Source organism: Octopus sinensis, linkage group LG25 (genome assembly GCF_006345805.1).
Source record: "Octopus sinensis linkage group LG25, ASM634580v1, whole genome shotgun sequence".
NCBI classification, from domain to species: domain Eukaryota; kingdom Metazoa; phylum Mollusca; class Cephalopoda; order Octopoda; family Octopodidae; genus Octopus; species Octopus sinensis.
In genome coordinates, this window is record NC_043021.1 from 25,999,937 (window position 1) to 26,023,497 (window position 23,561).

The 23,561-nt window shown below is 37.7% G+C and overlaps 1 protein-coding gene across 1 annotated transcript; it reads right to left on the reverse strand.

Moving 5' to 3' along the window:
* Nucleotides 1-7,871: 7,871 nt before the first annotated feature.
* On the reverse strand, nucleotides 7,872-13,957 carry LOC115224383 (transmembrane protein 101). Its single transcript, XM_029795270.2, has 3 exons — nucleotides 13,494-13,957; nucleotides 11,093-11,270; nucleotides 7,872-10,302 (listed from the first exon to the last, which is right to left on the reverse strand). The coding sequence occupies exons 1-3, from the start codon at nucleotides 13,610-13,612 to the stop codon at nucleotides 9,853-9,855; spliced, it is 747 nt and encodes a 248-aa protein (XP_029651130.1). The 5' UTR covers nucleotides 13,613-13,957; the 3' UTR covers nucleotides 7,872-9,852.
* Between the last annotated feature and the right edge of the window lie 9,604 nt (nucleotides 13,958-23,561).

Consider the following 23,561-nt stretch of genomic DNA (forward strand, 5'->3'; position numbering starts at 1 on the left):
CCATTGGTACACACACATATTCTAGAAAAAACTTCTATACAAATTATGTTATTTCTTGCTGGGTGCCTGTGCAAAATTAAAACTCAAATCCAATTGAAATCACCTTTTTCTATTCTGTAATTTGTAATTGTGATGAGCGTATTTAAAAACTAGATCTTCAATATAAACTTAAAAAGAAGTTTTCCCAGAAATCCTGTCCTTTACCTGGTGTTCCTAGCATGTCCGAGGTGACATTTGCACCACCTCCCCCTTATTTTTTCCTCAATTTCTTCCAATTCCTATGTTTTTGATACAGGAGATAAGGATTTCACCCAAAAAACACGTTCTCAATATTCTAATTCTCTCCTTGCCAACCCCAATTTCTTCATTTTTTTACTTTTTTTCCAAATTTTTTTCTTGGTAATCCATGAAGAACAAAACAGAGTATGAATCTTCATGAATCTTCCATTTTTCTTAAAGAAGCACTAAATTTTCTTTCTCAACCTCACCACTTTCAAAAAGCTACAAACTCACAATGTTTCACTTTTAACTTTTTAGAAAGCAGGGAAGTTTCTTCAAAAATAATTTCATCTACCTGTTGTATTCTGGTGTTTTTAACGTCTGCTATTTCAGTATGATTCTACACATTGTGAAACAGTGGGAGGTTTTAGCTTTTTTGAAAGCAGGTAAGTGGTGGGTGGGCAAGGTGGGAGAAGAGGCATTTAGTGTTTCTTTAAGAAAAATTAAACTTCAAAAAAAATATATTTCCCAGATTTGTAATCTCTGTATTTTCTACGTGGTTAAAAAACATTTTTTTAAAGTTACAAATTAAGAAATTGCGGTGGGGATGGGGGATGGGGGAATTAAAATTTTGAAAACCTGATTCCTGGACAGAATTGTAATAACCCCGTTTTATACAATGAAACAATACATAGTTTGTGATCCTTCTTAAGAAGAAAAAGCACTTTCATGCAAACCCATGTAGATTGTACCCTCCTCCTCTTCACTTTTAAACAAACAATAACTTCCCTTACGTCAGTAATCCAGTTCACAACATATCAGCTGTGCCGATTCCACTCATAAGAAAGGAACAAATAATACAATGTGGCTGTAGGTTATAACATTTGGGCAACACCGGGATGCATTGCTTGTGTAAAATCAAATTGGTGTGTGTATATATATATATATATATATATATATATATATATATATGTGTGTAATTTTTTTCCATATTTCAAGTTTCATTTTGTAGATATACACACACACACACACATATATATATCCTTTAAATTCATTTACGAGAAGCATTTTTTGAGTATGCATATAAAAGCTCTCATTTTATTGTGCTGGCCACAGCCTAATGATACCAGCTTGCAATAACAGTTTTATGGGGTTGTACCAAGCTGTAGTGATATAATGTAGGATAAATATAGTAATAATAATAATAATAATAATAATAATGATAATCCATGGATGGAATTTATAAATAATTTAATGCATTGCTACACACGTTTCCACAAATCACATGTTTCTTATGATCATAGTCCATATTCCAGGGATGATTACAGTAGAGCCCATAGTATCCATGGACATCAGGTGAATCACAGTTCATGCATTCATTTCTTCAGGTGATACGGCATTAATGTTGGAAGCAACGAATGTATAACTGAAGGATGTTTGTCAATTGTCACCAATGAAAAGGTTGATTGGGGTCTGTGGGCAGTTCTGAGTGTATTTGGTGAGGAAGAATAGGGAGTGATGGAAAGAGAGAAAAGAATGGTAATTGATAAAGGAGAGGGAGGAGTATGTGGGGATGTTGTTATTATTGAAGAGGGATCTATTAAATATTTTAATTACATTTCTAATTAACATGATCAGCACTTAGGTGTTAACTACCCAAAATAATTAATTGTTTCAAGTCTGGACACAAGGCCAATAATTTTAGAGGGAAGGGCTTTAGGGGATTCTATCAACTGGGGTACTTGTCTGATACTTCATGTTATTAATCTTGAAAAGAGGAAAGGCAAAGTTGACCTTGACAAGATTTGGACGTATCAGGTTCCTCGGCTAAATTTGATATAAAAGGAAAAGAAAATGCAGCATCCAACCCAAAGCTAAAAGTATCTTAAAAAGTCAAAAAAATATCTCTCAGACCAGTACTACTCAAAGTGGTGGTCCACGGACCAGTGCCGGTCTGCAGCGGGTTTCCAGAAAAGAAAGAAACATTATAAAATGCTTACGTAATATTATATTATTTGTTTACAAAATAAATATAAGATAAATAAAAAATAACTTTTATTATATTCATTATATATATTGTTTCTGGTATAAATTAATATTACTAAGAAATATTATTAGTCCCTGGCACATTAGGGAAAAAAAACTGCTGGTACACCACATCAGATAGTTTGAGAAGCACTGGTCTAGGTTATGGCTGAGAGAGAGAACAGTTTACTCAAAGTAGCTGTCCCTACCTTCCACCTCAACCTCAAAACGGCTCCAGAACCAGGCACATGCGTTCATCACTGTGTCCCTGAGAAGATCTTCAAACATCTCTTTGATCTTGGCCACCAGTTCAGTCTTGTAGTTGCGATCAGAGCAGTTGGTGCCTTTCTCAACTGTGCCCCATGCATAGTAATCCATGGGATTTGAATCAGGGGAATTAGGAGGCCAGAAATTGGGGCTGGCAAAGCTGTAGAAGTTCCCCCAACAACTACTTCTTATTCTTTCCAAAGGTATGGCAAGGAGCCAAATCCTGCTGCCACACATATGACCTTTCAGCAGCTTCACAAGGCCATCCGAGTTGAACCTAAGGTCCTGTTCAAAGAATTAGGCAACATAACAACACCCTCACCAGAATTACACCCAACGACCATCACCTTTTTGCTGGTCATGGCTTCCTAGTCTCCACTGCAGCAGTCCATGTCTTGTCTTTAGGCCTTTACAGTGTTCATGGAGCATTGAGCAGCAGTGATGATGTTGGCATTTGGATATCTGGTGTGAATCATCATGGTACAGACAACTCTTCCCCAATGTTCTGACAGCTTCCAGTCCTCCATGTTCAGCTGACTTTTTCTCAATGACAACTTTAATATCTTTATGCTCTCCAACACTGTTGACTGTGCACCAATACTTGAAGCTGTTCCTGAAAAAAAAAGGATATAAAAATCAACCAATTTAGCCCCAAAATCCTGGAGAGAGCAGGAAAAAATGTCCAGTGCCCTTGGCCACCTTAAAAGACAATCAAATGTTATTGTTATTAGCAGAAAGACAGATTAACAACAAATATGTAAGACATCTCACTCCCTGCCTCACATGCTCTCATTACCTTACTCTCTTAATCCATGTATCTACTCTACAGTAAGACACCTACCCCTGTTTCTCTATGTCTAATCTTTCATCAGCTAACACAAAGCCTTCGTCCCGTCACTGCTACCCACTGTTGGTGCTGGTGTCACATAAAATGCACCCAGCGGACACTCTGTCAAGTGGTTGGCATGTTAGGAAGGGCATCCAGCCATAGAAACCAAGTTGAAACAGGCACTAGAGCCTGGTGTCCCACCCCCACCAAACCGTCCAATCCATGGAAAACAGACATTGAATAATGATGTTGACAACAATTAATTTTCAGCCAAGATTACAACCTTCTTCATATGTTTTTTGTTCTGGTTGTGGTGAAGATTTGAATGCTTATTGGACCAGTTCCATGAGGAGTCACACCTGTGTGAAACGGGGGTGCTAAGAGTGTTTATCACATGAAACTGCCATTCCTAACATATTTCGCCAAGGGAAAACTACAGGTACAACATCACCTTTTCAGAACCTTTGACTCGAAAGCCATCTGGATGACTGATTTTTCCAAACCAGGATTAGTCACCTCTAAATTAAACAAATATCAAATTTAATTAAATAATTAAATGAAATCCTAGAATAAATGATACAAGTTTATTAATACTGAACTCTGGAAGATATCGTGAAACAGGGCTGCCCCAGTAAACTAATTGGGCAGCGACGGGAATTTGGATTTCTTGTTCATTAATTATTAGTGTGAATGACCAGTGTCCTGAAGGTTGCTGTTACATCTGTACAATAAAATTCATTAATTGCATGAATGATTGGATGTGTGACACAGCATACATGGAGGTAATTAACTTTTTAAGTGTTAATTAATATTAAACTGAATCTCTGTGGAATTGTACGAAAAAGAAGAAATATATTGATAGACATCAACCTCAGACTCTTATTTCATTGACTCCATGACTCGTTTGACTAATTATGATGAATTTTAACTAATTATTGGAAGACATTAAAATCTGTGTGTGATTTATAATAAATACTGAGGGATTGGAAACAACGATTGGAAACCAAATTCTTGCTTTTATTGTCAAAAAAATTTCACAAAACTTACTTTTCACTCATAAAAATTGCTTTTATTGATAATTTTATTTATTTATTCTCCAAAAGAAAAACGTTTTCACTTCTTTTTTTGATCAGAACGCTTATTTCTGACACAATATATACTTTCTTTTTCAAAGGGCCAAAGAGCCAGGAAATGAAGAAACATCAATATTTTGTAAGAATCATAAGCAATGAGACAAGATTGTAGTTGTTGACCATTTTATCCAGGACAAATGGCTGCAGCCAATTCTTCTGGACACTCCAAAATTATTGCAACATTTCATCTCCTGATGAAATGCAATGAACTGACAGAATCATTGGCACACTGGACAAAATGCTTGTCTTCGTGTTTTGAGTCCAAATTCTGCTGAGGTCGACTTTACCTTTCATCCCATTCAGGGTCGATAAAACAAGTACCAACCCTCCTCCGAAAGTGCTGGCCTTGTGCCATAATTTGAAATTGACATTTAGTTACCCCCTGACTCAAAACCTTCATAAGATAGGATGATGCATTCTCATATTGTCTGTGAATCCATGACAAAGATGACAAACCTTCAGATTTGATTTGGCCCCTTATTGATTCTGCTCCTTCTAAGAGCCCTGTCAATATTGCAATGGTTTCGCCACTTCCTTCATGAAGTTCCCTCAGGTTTGTCAATGGACAGTTCTCTTCCATGTCCTTCAACTAAGTCATCCAAATCCTCTTCATTTAGCCCCTGGCCCAAGTAATTCCAACTACAAATCTTCTGTTCTACATATTTCAATGTTTGCTCAGAATTCAAAGAACGCTCTTGTTGTGGATTCCCTTATTAAATGCACAGCATCTGCCAGGCTGAACAGACTTCTGTTACCATATTTCTTTTAAAATACTTTGCCTTTAATCTTTCATCTTCCATTTGTTCTAGTCACTGGACTGTGGCCATGCTGGGGCGCCACCTTCAGGAGTTTTAATCAAATGAATTGACCCCAGTACTTATTCTGTCCCTTTTGCTGACGTGAACAAATGAACCGTTTGTCAAGCAGTGGTAGGGGATAAACACAAAGGCACACACACACACACACACATGCACACGTATTGGATCATTCCGTAAACAATGTGGTTTTTTATACTTCTCTTATTTTTCAAAATTAAGACAAAGTTCTTTTTTAATCTAAAATATACTCTCCTTCATTTTCTACAATGCTCTTCCATCTATCTGGTAGACTTGCAAGGCTCCTCTTCCAAAATTCATTTGTCCGTGATGAAAAATTCTCTTCCAGAACTGTTCTGACCTCATCTACAGAAGTCATATTTTTTCCATCCAAAAAGATTGTGGAATAAATGATAACCAGATGGGGCAATGTCCGGCAAATATGGTGGGTGGAGCATTGTTTCCCAATCAAACTGCTCCAGTGTTTGGAATGTCATCCTCACGGTATGTGGCCGAGCATTATCCTGATGGAAGAACACCTTTCATCTTGAAACCAAAGATGGTCATTTTTCTTCTAGCACTGACTTAAGCTGCTCACAGTAGATCTCCTTTGTTATTGTGTGGTTTGGGTTTAAAATTTCATGGTGGACTAAACCTTCCATATCCCACCAAACAGATATAATGCCTTATGTGGGTGAAGACTTTCTTTAGCCTGGGGTGGCAGTATTTCTCCTTTCCCTACCCACTGTCTTCGGCACTTGACATTTTATAGAGAACCCATTTCTCATCACCAATAACTATTCTGCCCAAAAAAGGTTCATTCATGAGACATGACAGCAAAGAAGGGCCCATATTCCCTCTCTGCAAGCAATTAGACCCGGAAAGTTTGTGAGGAACCCACTGAGCCAATTTGCTGATTTTTCCAATGGCACACAGTCGTCGATGAATGGTTGAATGACCAAATCCAAGCTTTTGTGCTAGTTTCTCAACAGTTACAAGGGGATTGTTCCACCAGGGTTTGCAGGACGTCCTCGTTGAGCTCGACAGATCTTCCAGGACAAGACTTGTCTTCTAGGCTGCAGTTTTCAGCTCAGAATTTCTGGAACCACCATTGACACCAGCCTACACTTATTGACCAATCCCCATATACTGTATTAATATTCCTTGCATTTTCCATTGTGTTGTGCCTTTATTGAACTCATAAGGCAAAATATGCCAAATATGCTCCTTTGTCATCTCCATTATAGCTTTGAAAAAATAACTGTTAAAATCGAACTGCACTCTTCAAAACTTGCACTAAGAATAAGACCAAGGTAAAATTATTACCTGCTTTTATGGCAAGTTGATGCAGGCAATTTATCCTGTCCCCCTCTGACAATTGAAAAAACCCCACATTATTTATGGGATGACCCAATATATAAAATATAGAAACAACAAGCTTCTACACAGTTAAGCAGATCCACTCACAAGGCTTTGGTTGGCTTGGGATATATTAGTAGACTCTTGCCAAAGGTGCTATGCAGTGGGAATGAACCCAGAACCATGTGGTTGGGAAGCAAGCTTCTTAACCTCAGAACCTTGTGTCTTTGAATATTTTTATTGATATTTGGGGTTAACTTCTCTTTTTCATTTTTTTTAATATTGTCAAGAACATCAAACAATTACTAAACAAACATTTCAAATAATTCTTGAATAAGAGACAGTAATTAATTATTACCATTTGTTCTTTTATGACACATTAAAAACTAAGTTTCTCATTCGGGATGCTAATGTTTCTTATTTTTTATCTAGCATACAAGTTCCAGCATACAAGTCACCATATTATAGGGTGTAAACATTCAAATATCATTTCTATCTTTCCAAATCGTTTTGGTCTGTAAACCAATCTACCTTTTCTTGGCTGTGAATTTGGGTCTGAATAGTTGGAGTCATCTGCCAGAAAATGCAGAACAAGAAATGGTATTTCCTTTGCATGAAATCTTGTCATTGCTTTGTTTTATGCCAGTGTTTTGCACGAATTAGATAAATATATCATAGAAGTCTTGTTTTATGGCCAGACAACCTTTCTGATGCCAACATCGTACTTGCTTTCGAAGTAAGGGATTTCTTATTTCACATCTTTGAAGGTTAGAGGATGATCTGCTGACTGAAGTGACAACACCAACAACAACAACATTACTTGTAACAACTTTTTGTAGAGTGTTGAGGTAAATAAACACACAGACACATGCACATACACAGGTAGATTGTGAGAAAGAAACAGATTGATAGAGATAAACAGACAGACAGATAGATGCACAGGTAGATAGACAGATAGATAGATATACAGGTAGATGTGTCAGATTTCTTTAAGCTTTCATCTACAAAATCCACTCACAAGATTTTCATCAACTTGGGGTTATAATCGAAGACACATACCAAAAGTACTGCAGAGTGGAACTGAACCTGTCCACTGAGCAGAACCTTCAGCAATTGCCAAACCAAGAATGTATTCCATCACAAATCCATAATAATTTGGGTTTAAAAACTAAATGTAAAAGAAATAGGAATGAATTTTTGTTTTAAATAACATTTATGCATACGTAATTTTGATATAAATAATTTTATTAACAATAAGAATTTATAAATAATTGGGGGAGGATTTTCTCATTATTAAACAGAGGAGGCGTGGACTTTGCAAGCCATAATGAAGGCAATCCATATTAGGAAAGCAGAGAATTTGAATAAGAACTGATGAGGAGATTCTTTAGGCCCAACTGTTAACCTTTCTTGCGTTTGTGGCATGATTGAATATATTGGGTGCATGCAATGAGAGGTTTAGAGGTCGAATGGTATCCAGCCATTAAAAATAAAATATATTACAACCAGAAAGATTGGTAGTTTTTCACTGTTGCTGTTTGGATTTGGTGATGAAGGACAACAACCACAACAGCAGCAGCAACAACAAGTGATGAAATATTGAATGGTTAGCACAGGAGGGTGGGAGCACAAATGCAATGATGAGGATTTGTGTGTGTGTGTGTGTGTGTGTGTATTTTATCTTTTACTTGTTTCAGTCATGGGACTGTGGCCAGGCTGGGGTACTGCCTTGAAGGATTTATTTTGGCAGAAAAAAGGACAGTCATACTTAAATAGAATGTGAAAGACTCACTATTATTATTATTATTATTATTTATAAAGGCATTATTATTATGATCTTTATTAAAAAAGGCAGCAAACTGGAAGAGTCATTATTGCACCAGACAAAATGCTTTGTGGCATTACTTTTGACTCTTTACATTCTGAGTTCAAATCCTGCTGGGTCAATTTTATTGTTCATCTATTTTTTTTTTATTTGGGGTCGATAAAATAAACTACTGGGGGTCAATCAACTTGCCCTCTCTCCTCAGAATTGCTGGCCTTGTGCCAAAATTTAAAAGAAAATTATTTACAAAGGCAGTAGAGTGGTAGAAACACTGAGAGCTAATTTGATTTCTATAGATTCTGAGTTCAAATCCCACCAGCATAAACAGTTTTTGCTTTCCCCCTTCTTCTCCTGACAATAAAACAAAAACAATTCAAAGAAATTTCACTGCAAAAATTGGTCAAACAACAAAAATAATTTTAAAAAAAACCAGAGTGTAAAAGTGTAATTTTTTAAAAAATATATGTTAAAAATAAGTTTTTTTTTATGAAATATAACAATACAAACAAATTTTATAGAGGTCACTTTGGTCTGTTGTTTTTACATAAAGCAGACCAGAAAACAACAGAGGAACAGGTATTCTGTTATTTAAGGTAATTAACCAAAAATTTTAGAAGGTCGTTAAGCAGTTGTGAGGGAGAGATTCATCACAAAGGAAAATTATTGAAATAAAGCAGCAGTTTTGAATTCGAAGATAAAAAAAAAAATGCTTCTCCAAATTAAAAGAATCTTTCATATTGACAGAGTTAATGAAATTAAGAACCAGTTATAGGTGTATTTTAGACAGAACCTGTAACAGGCATTATTGTAATTTGGAAAGGTAAGGGGTTTATAAGTAAGGAAGAATTTAGCTGCTACATTTAGCAGGTTGAGCAACTTTATGGATGCTCTGTTATTAATGTTGTTGACCTTAGAGATCAGATGTGAGCAACCTTTATCAAGAAGCCACAATGAGACAGGTGCCTTCATCAGGCAAGACATAAAACAAACTCAAGTGCATTGGTCAGTGAAGACGTGCAGTTTGTCCATGACTGTGAGAGATGAAAGTCAGATACAGAGGAGTTACAGGGAGCTCTTGAGCCTCTATGTTACCAAACTGACCTCTATAAGATATTTGGAATATTGTGGAGAATAATGAAATGGTAGAAACAGGAGAGCATCCAACAAAATGCCTTGTGTAGGAATTTAATTGAATTCCTTTTTACTTTTTCTGAGTTCAAATTCTGCTGGAGCTGATTTTACCTCTCAGCTACCTTGGGGTTAGATCAATAAAATAAATATCAGAAATATAATTGAACAATTTAGTCAAAATGTTATCAATATAAATTAAAACAAGGCTGACACCTCTCTTGTCACACACCTCACCCTTAACACTGACATTTAATAGGATGAGAGACCAAATAAAATAAAGCCTATTGTTATACAGATCTGGTCGCAAATTAAACGAATTTGGTTCCAAAAATGAACTTTCTTGTATTCAGTCCAGTAAGAGAGTCGAGAGTCAATAAACAGTGATATCAGCGCCATTAATATCGCCAAAGTAAAGAATGTCTTGCACTGGACTTGTTTCACACCAGAGAACAGCGACACAGAGCAAAGACCAAGCAAGATGTTCATAACAACATGAGACACATCAGACACAGGGAAATGGTAGATAAAAGCTTGGTAGAGCTCAGTATTATTATTGAGGGCAACTATAAGAGTTAAGCAGTAGATTCCAAGAACACTGTAAGATATTTGCTGCAGTTGTTTGCCTGAGTTTTTGTCAAATAAATATGCCAGTCCAATATAAACTCCTGCACAAGCAAAATGGCGGGCACAAATCAATGTCTAAAAAAAAAAAAGAAAACAAAATATAATCATCATCATCATCGTTTAACATTCATTTTCCATGCTAGCATGGATTGGACGGGCATAATAAATTAGTCAAATTAATTAAAACCCATGCAATAAAATAGTGTCTTTACTGAGTCTAAAGGAGAAAAACAACAGCTAGATGTGTCTGGGCATGACAGGCTTTTTTTGGTTTCTGTCTTCCAAATCCACTGACAAAGCTCAAGATTGGCCCAAGGTGCCACACAAGGGGACTGAAACTGAAACCATGCAATTGGGAAAGAAGCATCTTACCACACAGCCAGAGCTGCATCTCTATTTACAACATTTCCCCCACAAAATAAATGTCAACAACAGAATGACTGGGGGAAAACATTTACAAGAATATTGTCAGAGAATCATCCCTATCACAGCCAAGAGCATGGCACTAGACAAAGCGCTACAGTTTATATCTTATTAGTCTCTGGCCACAGCCAAGATAGTTCTCATTGGAAGTATGGGGTGTAACTATGTAAAGAGGAATACAGTGGCTACTTTGATTGTATAAAGTAGATACTGTTGCTGCCGACATATAAATCTCATCACTGGAAGCAAACCATAAAAGACAAGACTTTCCACTTATTTAATCCAAAAACTTGGAACCAAATAAGGTTTACTGCAGCATGAGGGTAATATCACATGACAAAAACTAGATTTCACACTTATAATATAAAATTGAAGGTGTATTTACAAATGATTGTTTTCTTGTTTTTCTTTTCTATCAATTCCAAAATAGAAAAAAACTTACCCGCAACCAATCACGGTCCATATTGCTGTTAGAATAAGAATTATAGGCAAAATACATTAACTGTCCAGCATATATAAGAGGGACTGACTTTCCTCCTGAAAACCCAGACATCAAAGCTCCGCACACGAGAAACAAACCCAGGTGGATGTATATGACTTTCGGATTAATTGGCGGGTAGCTGCAAGGAAAGAAATAACAAGAGGTCAGCCAGGAAATATCACCATCATCATCATCATCACTTTAATGCCTCTCTTTTTCATGCTGGCATGGGTTTGAATGGCTTAAAGCATTGCAGATTACGGCTCTTTCCAGTTCTTTGGTCATCACATCTCTGAAGCCCAACACACTAAGTAATGACCCCCAATAGTTCTTCCTCTGCCTTTGGCACCTTCCTGTCAGCAGGTGTCATCCAGTCACATGATATCTCCATATCCACACAATCACTTCTCTTATCAACACAACACATTCTCCAGCCTCTCTCTCGCACCCCTTCAATATTAGCTGTTATAGTTATACGTCAAGAGCCTCCAACACTAACTTCCCCTTTCTTCAACATATTCCTGTAGAAATCCTCTGCCTTTGTTTCAATTCATTTTGAAAAAAAACAAGGAACTTGGCAAAATAACTTTGTCTTTATTAAGCTGACGTTTGGAACATAAATATACGGGAAATTCTGATGGAAGCTTTCAATAAAAACCATTTTAAAAAGGAAGTTTGAACCCTAGAACCAGATCTGGTTTCAGGCAGTTTGGGGTCAAATGGATTAAATGATCTGAGTCAGTAATTTATAAACTTATTTTGATGTGGAACCCATCACGTGATTTGCCAAAAGTCTTGGAATTCATCCCTATATTCACAGACAGCCCCCTACTGTTACCTTCAGACATTAAATGGAACAAAAATGGTTTTCAAGAAAAAATTTATTCATGTAAAAAGACATAATTCAAATTATGCAAAAGAAACAGCTCTTAAGTTGAAAAAAAATGATCAAAACAGTATACTTAACACAGTTTAAATGTCAGAAGCTATGGTTTTATAGGTGAGAAAAATCCCTTTAAAGACGTATAGTGTTAGAAAACACAACATACTTCAGAGCTGAGTAAAACAAAATTGCTCCATAAGTGATCACAAGAGTAACAAATACTGTATTTCACCATAGTTGCCGGTAATCAACAGATAATAGTGATTTATTATTTTGAAAATAATGGCATTTATTTTATAAAATATTTCCATTCAGTTTCATTAACCAGCATTTTGTCTTTCAGAAGACCAGAATATTGTCTTTTTCTTTGATTTAGGCAAGAGAAACTCCGATCGTTTCTAACAAGCCATCTGATTTCCTTTCATGAGTTCTGCTACAATTAACCATTTCTGTACATCCTGCAGCGGTTGGACAATTTGACAGGATCCATTGTCTACAAGACCAGGATCCACACCAGATTCCATTGTCTACGTTGGCAATATTTCGACACCTAGATGCCCTTTCTAATGCCAACCACTTTGCAGAGAACAACTTCAACTGTTTAAAAAACCCCAACAAAGTTCTAAACAAGCACGTGGTTAAGCTCGGTATATCGAGTTACCTCCCTTAAGGTAAGAGACTGAAAACTGGTCTCGGGCCAAAATATTCCCCACCAAAAAAAATTACCGTAGTACAGAATCAACAAGTAAAAAAAAAAGGAAAAAAACAAAAAATCGTCCGCGGGCCGCAACAAATGATATTAAATCTGCATTCACGAATTTCGATTTCCTCGACAAATATGAGCAGTAAATGCGTAAAGCGTGTAAATAGCATCTTCGCGAGCACCGCACCCTTTCGTTGACACATTATGACAGACCTCTTCTCCTTACGCTTTCTCTAAACCCATATTTGGCGAAAAGACGAAATAAAGACGTCAAGTGAAACCTAATCCATAATTTCAATATTTCTCATAATTTATAACAAAAAATAGTTTGAAAGAAGTATTTTTAAATGCATAGATCGATAATATAAAGGAGATGAGTGATTAGTTTGTTCTTAGATTCGTTATAATGTATTGTTGGCAGGAATTGTTTCAAACTTTAACAGAGACGAGTCTCACAAACCGTTAGAAGTAGAGACAACGAGATCACTCGATCTGCCACAACAACAACAGCAAGCAAATACAAAACTACCATCTTAAAACAAAGAACGATGAGTTATACATAGTCCTAAACATATAGCATACATACACACACATATATATATATATATATATATATATATATATATTACAAGATAGTCGTGATTAGAATGCTCGTTCAGGGCTGACTGGGGGCCAAACTACAACAACAGCCATATAGAAGTAAATAAAGTTATTCGAACAGAGGCTTTATAGAATATAACAAAAAATAAAAAAGGTTGTTTGAATATATTTCTTACCTCTCGTGGACAGCCAATTCTCCGAGAAGCATCAACAAAGTAATGGCATTTAAGAATGGAAACCGGGAGAGAATGAAAAAACAAACTTTCACAGATCGTCTCTTCCAAGTTTGTAACATGGTTCACGCCTTCGCCAGACAGACACACTTTATCAAAAGGCTATTGTGGGCCTTAAATGCCCTCCACTTACAGTCTCTTCTTTTAAGCAAGTGTCTTCAATTTCTTCTTCTATTTATGTTGTGTAATTACTCGGCAGACACCAGGCAATCTGCTCACACAGCCACAAACACAACACATACGCAAGGCTTCGCGTTACAGGAAAATGGTTTGTGTCAGATATTACAAGGGAGGTAACTCTCCCTGTCAGAGTTTCTGCAGTGGGAATTAAAATCCTTAATTAGCAACTATTTACATTCGTAATCCTTTCCACTATAGTCACAACGCCTGAAGTTTGGGAGAAGGGACTTATCGATTACATCGACCCCAGTGCTCAACTGGTACTTATTTTATCGATTCCCGCAAGGTGAAAGGCAAAGTCGACCTCGGCGATATTTGAACTCAGAACGTAAAGCCATAAAAAATGCCGCTGCGTATTGACGACGAGTCTGCCTTGTTCCACTTGTAATCCACGTCTTTTATTCTGATCCCATTCACTTCACATCAATATAGGAATACACACGATGGGAATACAAATTGACCCTAATATCTAGCTGGTGTTTTATTAACCCAACCGAGATATGAAATATAATACTGACTCGTGGGATTTTAACTCCCAATGTAAAGGACCGTGATTAAAAACTGTTTGGGATTCTGTCAAACTCTTCTAACGATCTTGCTAGTCATCGGTTGAAATACTAACCCCAACTGGTTTACCACGGGTCATTAAACAAAGAAGCATTTGCTTAGAGCCTCACGATTTATCGGAAATTTAAAAACTTTCTTTCCATGAATATGTGATGTTACATGCAAAAAAGTTCTTTGTTTCATTTATCTATATTTGTTTAGCGAACAATAAAATTCGGTCCTGAAAAAAACCCAGAACAAATATCTTATTTTTGCGGAGGCTTCAAATGAATTAATGTTTAATGAAGAGCAATTACTGCTACCAATGTTTTATATTAATACAAATTTTGGATCTTTTCAGTTTGACCGGCAGTTTTTAAAAATAATTTCCACGTAACTAAACACTTTTAAACTTCGTATACTGGTAGAATGTGTTTATAAAACATCTTTTTCTCTTAGCTTTATTGAGAAAATTCTATGGTTTGTAAGATATTTGTTGTTTGTTTTTTTTTTCCAATTTCAACCAATCAATGACGTCTATTGAGGTGAAAACATTCTGTGCCGTATGAATATGTCCCCCATTTAAGAAACAGATTGGGTTTATTTACATTTCTGAAGAAAAAAAAGATACCCTTCCCCGCACCCCTAACCCTAAAATAGATTGAAATGCAATAGATCGATACTAGGGTCATAATTATGGATGACAATTTCATATGACACTGCTAGAAAAAACTGCCGTTCAAACCGAAAAGATCCCAAATTTTTAAAAATTAGATCTCGTAAGTAAGACCAAAGAAAATAAACAAACAAATAGATAAGTTTCTGCCAGCGTGATATTTTAAACAGCAAATGTTTTCACTTGAATGAATAGAGCGACATAACTAAGGTTGTTATATCAGACACGGGGAACTTTTATCAAGAAGCAGTCCATGTGAGAGATGGCTTGTCATCGAGTAGACTGCACTACTAAACAAGTTTAAGATAATTTTTCAATGTTGCACCATTCAGAAAGTCCCACAGGCCGGATGTTGCCCCAAATTGGTTTACATGTATTATTGATTCTAAGAAAGTAGAGGTTTACAAAAATATTGACGTGTCTTTTGAGGAAAGCAGGTAAACCAGGTGGCACCCCATTTACCCAGAAGCCACGTAAACCTGCTTATTCGCGCGAGTTAAACTCTTCGTAGCATGTCAGATCTTACAAAACACTTATTCTTCACATGAAAAGAATTAAAAACTACGAGGGATTTGAAGAAAACTATCTTTAACAGTGGAACTGAAAGTAAATACTACAATTAATAACCTTTCTACTGAAGGCACATGGCCTTGAAATTTGGAGGGAGGGGACTAGTCAATTACATCGACCCCAGTGTATAACTGATACTTAATTTATCGACCCTGAAAAGAAGAAAGGCAAAGTTGACCTCGGCAGAATTTGAACTCAGAACGTAAAGACAGACAAAATATTGCTAAGCATTTCACCTGGCGTGCTAACAATTCTGCCAGCTCGCTGCCCCATAACTAGTTAATAATGTACGAGCTGGCAGAATTGTTAGCACGCCGGGTGAAGTGCTTGGTGATATTTCGTCGGCCTTTACGTTCTGAGTTCAAATTCCGCCGGGGTCGACTTTGCCTTTCATCCTTTCGGGGTCGATAAATTGAGTACCAGTTATGCACTGCGGTCGATGTAATTGCCTTAATCCGTTTGTCTGTCCTTGTTTGTCCCCTCTATGTTTAGCCCCTTGTGGGTAATAAAGAAATAGGTATTTCGTCTGCCGCTACGTTCTGAGTTCAAATTCTGCCGAGGTCAACTTTGCCTTTCATCTTTTCGGGGTCAATTAAATAAGTACCAGTTACGCACTGGGTCGATATAATCGACTTAATCCATTTGTCTGTCCTCTCTGTGTTTAGCCCCTTGTGAGTAGTAAAGAAATAGGTATTTCGTCTGCCGTTACATTCTGTGTTCAAATTCCACTGAGGTTGACTTTGCCTTTCATCCTTTCGGGGTCGATAAATTAAGTACCAGTTGCGTACTGGGGCCGATCTAATCGACTGGCCCCCTCCCAAAAATGTTGGGCCTTGTGCCTAGAGTAGAAAGGAATAACGTATAGAATATTGTGTCGAAAAATCCCTTTTATTTGAAAAGAAAATCGAAAGCTTCCCTTCGACCTAATTCCATCTGTGTTTTCAACACAATATTCTGCGCGTTATTACCTGCAGCTCTATGACCAAAGTGGTGAGCTGGCAGAATCGTTAGCACACCGGGTGAAATGCTTCACGTTCTCAGTTCAAATTCTGCCAAGGTTGACTTTGCCGTTCATCCTTTTGGGAGTCAATGAAATAAGTACCAGTTATACACCAAGGTCGATGTAATCGATGAGACCCCTTCCTCCCCCAAATTTTCAAGGCCTTCTGCCTAGAGTAGAAATGATTATTTGCAGCTTTATAAAGTGGGGAGCTGGCAGAATCGTTTGCACGTCGGACAAAATGCTCTGCGACATTTCGTCCATCTTAATTTTTGAGTTCAAATTCGGCCGAGGTCGCCTTTATTTTTCATCCTTTCCGGGTCGATATAATAAGTAACCAGTTGAGCATTGAGGTTGATGTAATCGACAAGACCCACACACGAATTTCGGGCCTTGTGCCTAGAGTAGAAAGGATTATTGTAGCTTTATACACTTCAAGTTCCACTGTTAAAACTAATTTAGGACAAACATTGATTTTCTTTTAATGTCTTGAAAAGTAGAGCAATTCCTTTCTTACAACAGATGACATTGAAAAAAAAAACAAAAAAGGCAGCTGTTCCTCTGTAGATTCGTTTTTTATTTGCTTTGGCCAACGAGATATAAAAACGTTTCCAGTGTAGACCACCTCCAAAAACAGTCGCCATGGCCTGATTTAGATGGAAGAGACATTTTCTTCAGGACATTTCACAAATCTCTGAGTAAAACTAAGGCCTTGGAATCTTCTTTAGAAGAAACAGTTTTACAAAGCACTGAAAAAATAAAACTTTCTAATGAATAGAATTTATAGAAACCGCTGAGTTTAACCATGTTGATGTGGCAAGGAGATTCGCTAGAAATAACAGTCAATAATTCACTTTTCTTGCCTTTTGTGATCGATTAAATGTGTACTGGTAATACATTTGGGTTCATTTAACAAAACACAGCGACTGATGGAGAAATCAGGGATATAAAATGAGTTGGAGGAAAGATTTGATGAGGAGATTAGGCAACGGCGCCAGTTCTGTGTATATGCATTTTGCTTTCGGAACCGCAGAAATGGGCAGATTTTCTCGAGCACTGAATATCGCCAACTGTCCCAGTTCTTTGTTTTCTCCTTCATGATATTCAAACACCCCAGATTATTCTTCACCACTTCACCCGATGTCTTCATGAGTCCCCTTCCTCCTTTATAAGTTCCGTTTACCTTGAGTGGTCAGCACATTTTTATACAGCTGTTGATATGATCGCATGATATGGTTATCCATATGACCATTCCAACGCAGTCCTCTCTTGCGCACTAAAACTGTTGCCCCTTCTGTCCATTTTTTTTTCTTAATACATTTGTACTTTGTCGTACACAAACGTTACTTTTCACATCCAATGGAGCATTCCTTCCCTGTCTCCACATGTCCTCTGCATTCAGAGTCCACATCTCACAACTATATAAAAATGCTGCTCATACACAAATATCACACAGCCTGCCTTGCACTTTGAGAGAGAAATCTTTTATGAACAGAGGCAATACTTCTCTGAACGTTTCCCAGCCAGTTCTTATTCTAGCTTTGCAATTACATCACCAAGTTAAAAGAAGTTATCTAATACCTCTTAAGATTTGAGAAAATCTATTTCCCGAGCACTCTCTTGGTGTTTATTGCTCCTCTGAATGTCACATACAAAGTCTACTTTCTCTATCAACCTGCTCCTCACTCTATTACACTTCTTATGTTTAAATGGTTTGCCTTGTGTATGTCACATCAATTCTCTTCCTATTGACTCAAGGCTATTTCCTTGATGAAAGCAGAGTCCCCTCTCTTTTTTCCTCGTTATTAAAACTTTGCTCTTTGCTAGGTTAACTTTGAAGCCTTTCGATTCCCGATTCCAGATTTTGTTTCCAAACCTGGAATTTCTTTTTTAATTCTGCAATAGATTCAACCATAACAACGTCTTCAGTATATAGCCGTTCCCATGAGCAACCAGACTTAAGCTGCTCTGTTATGATCCGTATTTTTATGATGAATAAGAGGGGACTGAACCGAACCCTGATGAATTAACTGCTCATTAAATTCGTCGCAATACTCGTTAACCCTTACCTTCTGTACATGGCTTGTATAACTCTTACAAACCATTTGTTTGCTCCTAGGTTTTCGAGTGATCACCAGATTACAAAGTGAAGGACCCTATCAAAGGCTTTCTCAAGATCGTCTGCTAAATACAGAAGCTAACTTTTGTAGACTTGGGTGTTGAATGACTGTGGCTGTGTTAGCGATCTACGACCAAGTTTATCTTAAGTTTTTGATAAGATCATTTCTTTACAAATATCTACAACAGTTGTTTACTGGAGGCTGAATCACTGTTTATCAGTAGAGAGATATGAATATATCTTGTGTTTTGGTTGAGAATATATGTTCATAGTGGACAAATCATTCTTTTTAACCCAGGGTCGGGGAGTGACCAAGAAACCTGACTCCTCAGGAGATGCCAATGTTCCTCTCTTCTATATTTATTGCCATGATTTGGCAGGAAAATCATAGAAAGTTCCACTAGAAATATACAATTCAATGATCGCAACTGAGATGTTATTAGTTAGAATTCAAGACAAGTTGTCTGATATTCTTCCCTTATTTCTCGTTGCTGGGCCAATGACGATTCCATTCTAAATTCCACTACACTTTTATCCAAGATCTTCTGCCTGTACCTCTCTAGGACATATTCAGTTCCTTTCTCAGGCACAAATCTAGTTTACTCCCTCTAATTAATTGAGCTAGAATTCTTTTCCTAACTTTCATAATCTGGTCCAAACATTTGAATTCGATTCTCCTGTGATTATCTCTACCCGAGGTATCCTATTAACGTTTGACTGTCATTTAATATAATTACCTTCCTGTACTAATTAAGTAGGCAACAAGACTGTATCCTACTCTACCAGATATTTTAAGCAACTCAACAGTAATTCCTCAGATTCTTTTCTTGTGTGTAGTTCGGTTCTGTTGTTAATAAGTGGGTTGGTCTTGCTTCTTTTATCTTCAGGTTCCCAAAGTTTTGTGCCATCGTTTCAAGGGAAACCTGGATATATTGGGTGTCGTATATCAGATTTTTTTTTTAATATTGAGGTATTCTTTAACCTGTGTACTATGTTGGTACTTTTAATGTAGAATTCAATACATGGGTTTATATACTACGTAGGACCGCAGACATATCATTGATCGAGTAATTGGGCAACGTTCAAACGGCTGTATTTGTCTCGGCTCGTTTTTAGTTAGGATCCTCCCCAGAGAGATCCATAATCTGCCAGTTATATATCCAATCCATTGCTACAGATGGCAGCAGTTGTTTTTTCGTAAAAATGTGGCAGTTTCAAAAGAAAAATGTTACTTATCCCTGAATGTGTGGATTTTGTTAAGAGGTCTGGTGTTTAGTGAAAGAGTAAGGATGAATCATTCTCTGTAAGGACTTTTCAGAATTGAACAGTGCTGGGTCTTTTTCTTTTCTGCCTCACTGCATTTACTGTGAATCTCATTTCTAACGCAGGTCATTTTAGCTCTGAAGGGTAGAGATGAATTACAATACACAAAGAGGCCCCTACATACTGCTTTTCTACAAAAACTAGTGGAATTGGATCCGTTCTGAAGCAGAGACAAGGAAATGGTATTATCGGATGCTCCATTTTAAATTTTATTTGTTCCTCGATGTTGTTGAACATATTCTATATTTTAAATGACTTCCTCACAAGATGAGGGTTGTTGTGCCCATTCCTAGTCAGCCTTCAACACTTTGCCCCTCTTCCACAAATCTGGAATGCTCGACATCTTCTGGCAGCACAACATCCACTGTTGCAACTCATACTGGATTCCTCTTAAACCCAATTTTTCTCGGCCCATTTGTACTCTGGCACACGGACATGTCACATTCATCAGAGCATGCTAGTTTCATTCGCTTCTGCTCTCCACAAGTCTTCAACATTCAAGAGCAGAACCTTGCTATCATGGAACATCACTGTTCTAACACCTGCATCATAAAATCTACCCTTCACTCTCAGAGAAAACACCTTTGTTGCCACCAGTGGTAATAGCTTGCTCACCATTTTTCCAACCAGTTTTTATCTCAATACTACACTTACAGAGCAACCACTTGCCCTGCTTATTTCAGCCAACCTGAAACTCAAGAGAATGGCTCTCCAATGTGCTCATGACAAATGTTGCTCCAGGGTATCTGCCACATACAAACACCTCTCTGTAAGTCAGCCCCTAATTCCACTGCACCTTTTGTGTATAGTTTTTGGGGTTTATACCTTCTCCTTTCCTGCATATCAAGCAAAGTCATCCCCTTGATGACTAAAACTTACTAAAACTTTAGTTTCTGCTAACTTTGATACCTCTTGATTCTAGGTTTAACTTCCATGCCAGGAATCTCTTCTCTAATTCCAATATATGTATATATATTTCCGTGTCAGTGGCACGTAAAAAGCACCATCCGAATCGTGGCCGAAGCCAGTGCCGCCTCGACTGGCTTCTGTGTCGGTGGCACGTAAAAAGCACCATCCAAATCGTGGCTGAAGCCAGTGCCGCCTCGACTGGCTTCCGTGCAGGTGGCACGTAAAATGCACCATCCGAATCGTGGCCGAAGCCAGTGCCGCCTCGACTGGCTTCCGTGCCGGTGGCACGTAAAAAGCACCATCCGAATCGTGGCCGAAGCCAGTGCCGCCGCGACTGGCTTCCGTGCCGGTGGCACGTAAAATGCACCAATCCGACCGTGGCCGATGCCAGCCTCGCCTGGCTCCAGTGCAGGTGGCACGTAAAAAGCATCCACTACACTCACGGAGTGGTTGGCGTTAGGAAGGGCATCCAGCTGTAGAAACATTGCCAGATCAGACTGGAGCCTGGGGCAGCCTTCTGGCTTCCCAGATCCCCGGTCGAACCGTCCAACCCATGCTAGCATGGAGAACGGACGTTAAACGATGATGATGATGATGCATGGGATCAAGCAAGTTTCATTTGTCAAAGTGATACAGTATAGAGTTTATTTAAATCTAGTTTTACTAATAATAATCAGTGCTTGACCAGATTCTATAATAGAAGCCCCGTTAAACTGGTGATACTTTTAGTTTTAAGGGTGCCTAACTGTCATGAGCATCCTAGAAAAAAATACCTTTTCTTTTTAAAGAACATAATTCATTGTTAAGATAAAGTTTGTTCCTTCTTGAGCCATGCCTGGCTCATAAGGGCCGGTTTCCAGTTTCCTTGGCGTATAGATTGCCCACCTGGTCCGTTGCAAGATGCAGGACGAAAGAGTGAGAGAAAATTGTGGCATAAGAGTCAGCAGAGGTTCACCATTACCTTTTGCCAGAGCCGCGTGGAGCTTAGGTGTTTCGCTCAAAAACATACACATCGCCTGGTCTGAGATTCGAACCCGCGATCCCTCGACTGCGAATCAGCTGCTCTAACCACTAGGCCATGTGCCTCCACTGTCAAGAGAAAGTAACTTGTGAATAAAACCAATGGATAAAGGCCCTTGATAATAAACTTAATGACTTGATGTCAGTTTCATCAGGGGTACAAAGGGTTCACTATACTAAAAAGATCCAATTCAATAAAAAAAAAAAAAAAAGCAGGGTGGAATAGATTAAAGGAAAGAAAGCAGACATTTGAAAATTCTATATTCATGAACAACTCATTCATGGTGGCCACGTCCAGTTGCATAATATAAACTTATCTGTGTATTTACATTTAGTGAACTTAACATTTAAATATGTCTCTCTGATCCCAGTAAACTTTTTTCCAGTCTCATTCTTTCCCCTGAATATATTTTGCAATAATCTCCATAAGACTGCCATCTTGATACTGTAGTTTGAAGCATTTTATTCATTTAAAGATCAGATGATGTAACTTAAGAAGCTTGAAGCACTGAGTTATGCAAATGATTGAGACTGTTGATTGAACCTTTCCCTCATAAATCATGACCTTTGTCTGGTCCGTTCAATGCATTTGTAATGATGTCTTAACATAAGCATGCTTATAAGATATGATTTGCTTCATAAAAGCAATGCAACTAAAACTCATTTTGACATTATGTCTATTAAATAGTTTTCTATATCTAAGGTTGGAATTATGCCAAAATTAACCTCATTGATTCAACAATGTAGTTTAGGGTTAGGGTTAGAATCCCAGCTCCTTCTACGACCTATCTTATCAGGGGGAATTCAGACTTTGGTAGTGCAACACCAAACAGATGGCTATGATATGCAAAGCCTTTCAGCTGGTTGTTTGTCAACCAATCAACCCGCTTACTAACAGGTCTTCAATTTCTTTAATGTCAAAGACAAAAAGAAGGAACGGTAATTAATGGATTCCAGTGAAAGTGAAAATGGTAATCTGTGAGGGATGGAATGGGAGAGGACATAGTTAACAATTAGGAGGGTGGCAAAACTGAATGGATCAGTTCAGAAGATAAAGGGAAAAGTTGTTGAGACTTAGTTACTGATGTTGCTTCAGATTTGAAAAACCTGGAATTTATAGTTATATCCTCAAACCAAACATTTGATCTGTGTTGTAGCATGGCATTATGGGATAGGTGCCAGATTGGTTGACCATATTTTCTGGTAACAAGTCAAATTTTTCAAGTAAGTCAACTTATGAACTAAGGCAACTTTGGAGGACCAAAAACTCAATGTGGACTGCAGCAAAATTTGGAAAGATAGTGACGATGTTTGACTGCATGCACAGGCTTACAGCATAATCTACAATGACTTGTATGCCAGAAAATACAGGATGTTAGAGTAGGGCATTATGGGATGCAAACAGGATTGGTCTGTGTTGTGGCATTGCATTATGGGATACATGCTAGGTTGTTGTGGTGTAGAATGAAACATCGCCTGAACAAAGTAGTCAAGCAATGCAGCAGTAAGCCAGTGAGCTGAGAACCAAAAATGAGAGAGAGAGAGAGAGAGAGAGAGAGAGAGAGAATGGCATTGTTGCCAGTCTTTGTGTGTGAGTAAAAGCAAAAGAGGACACAAACACAAAAAAGTATATTTGTTTTCTTTTAATATACATACATAAACATGTAA

Bases quoted from the DNA above. Each gene is read 5' to 3' on its own strand.
- LOC115224383 (XM_029795270.2), bottom strand. From the start codon at position 13,612: ATGTTACAAACTTGGAAGAGACGATCTGTGAAAGTTTGTTTTTTCATT. The intron at 11,271-13,493 runs GTAAGAAATATA...CTTTCCTTGCAG, and splicing joins GAATTGGCTGTCCACGAGAG to CTACCCGCCAATTAATCCGA. The intron at 10,303-11,092 runs GTAAGTTTTTTT...TTTTTTTTTTAG, and splicing joins TGGACCGTGATTGGTTGCGG to ACATTGATTTGTGCCCGCCA.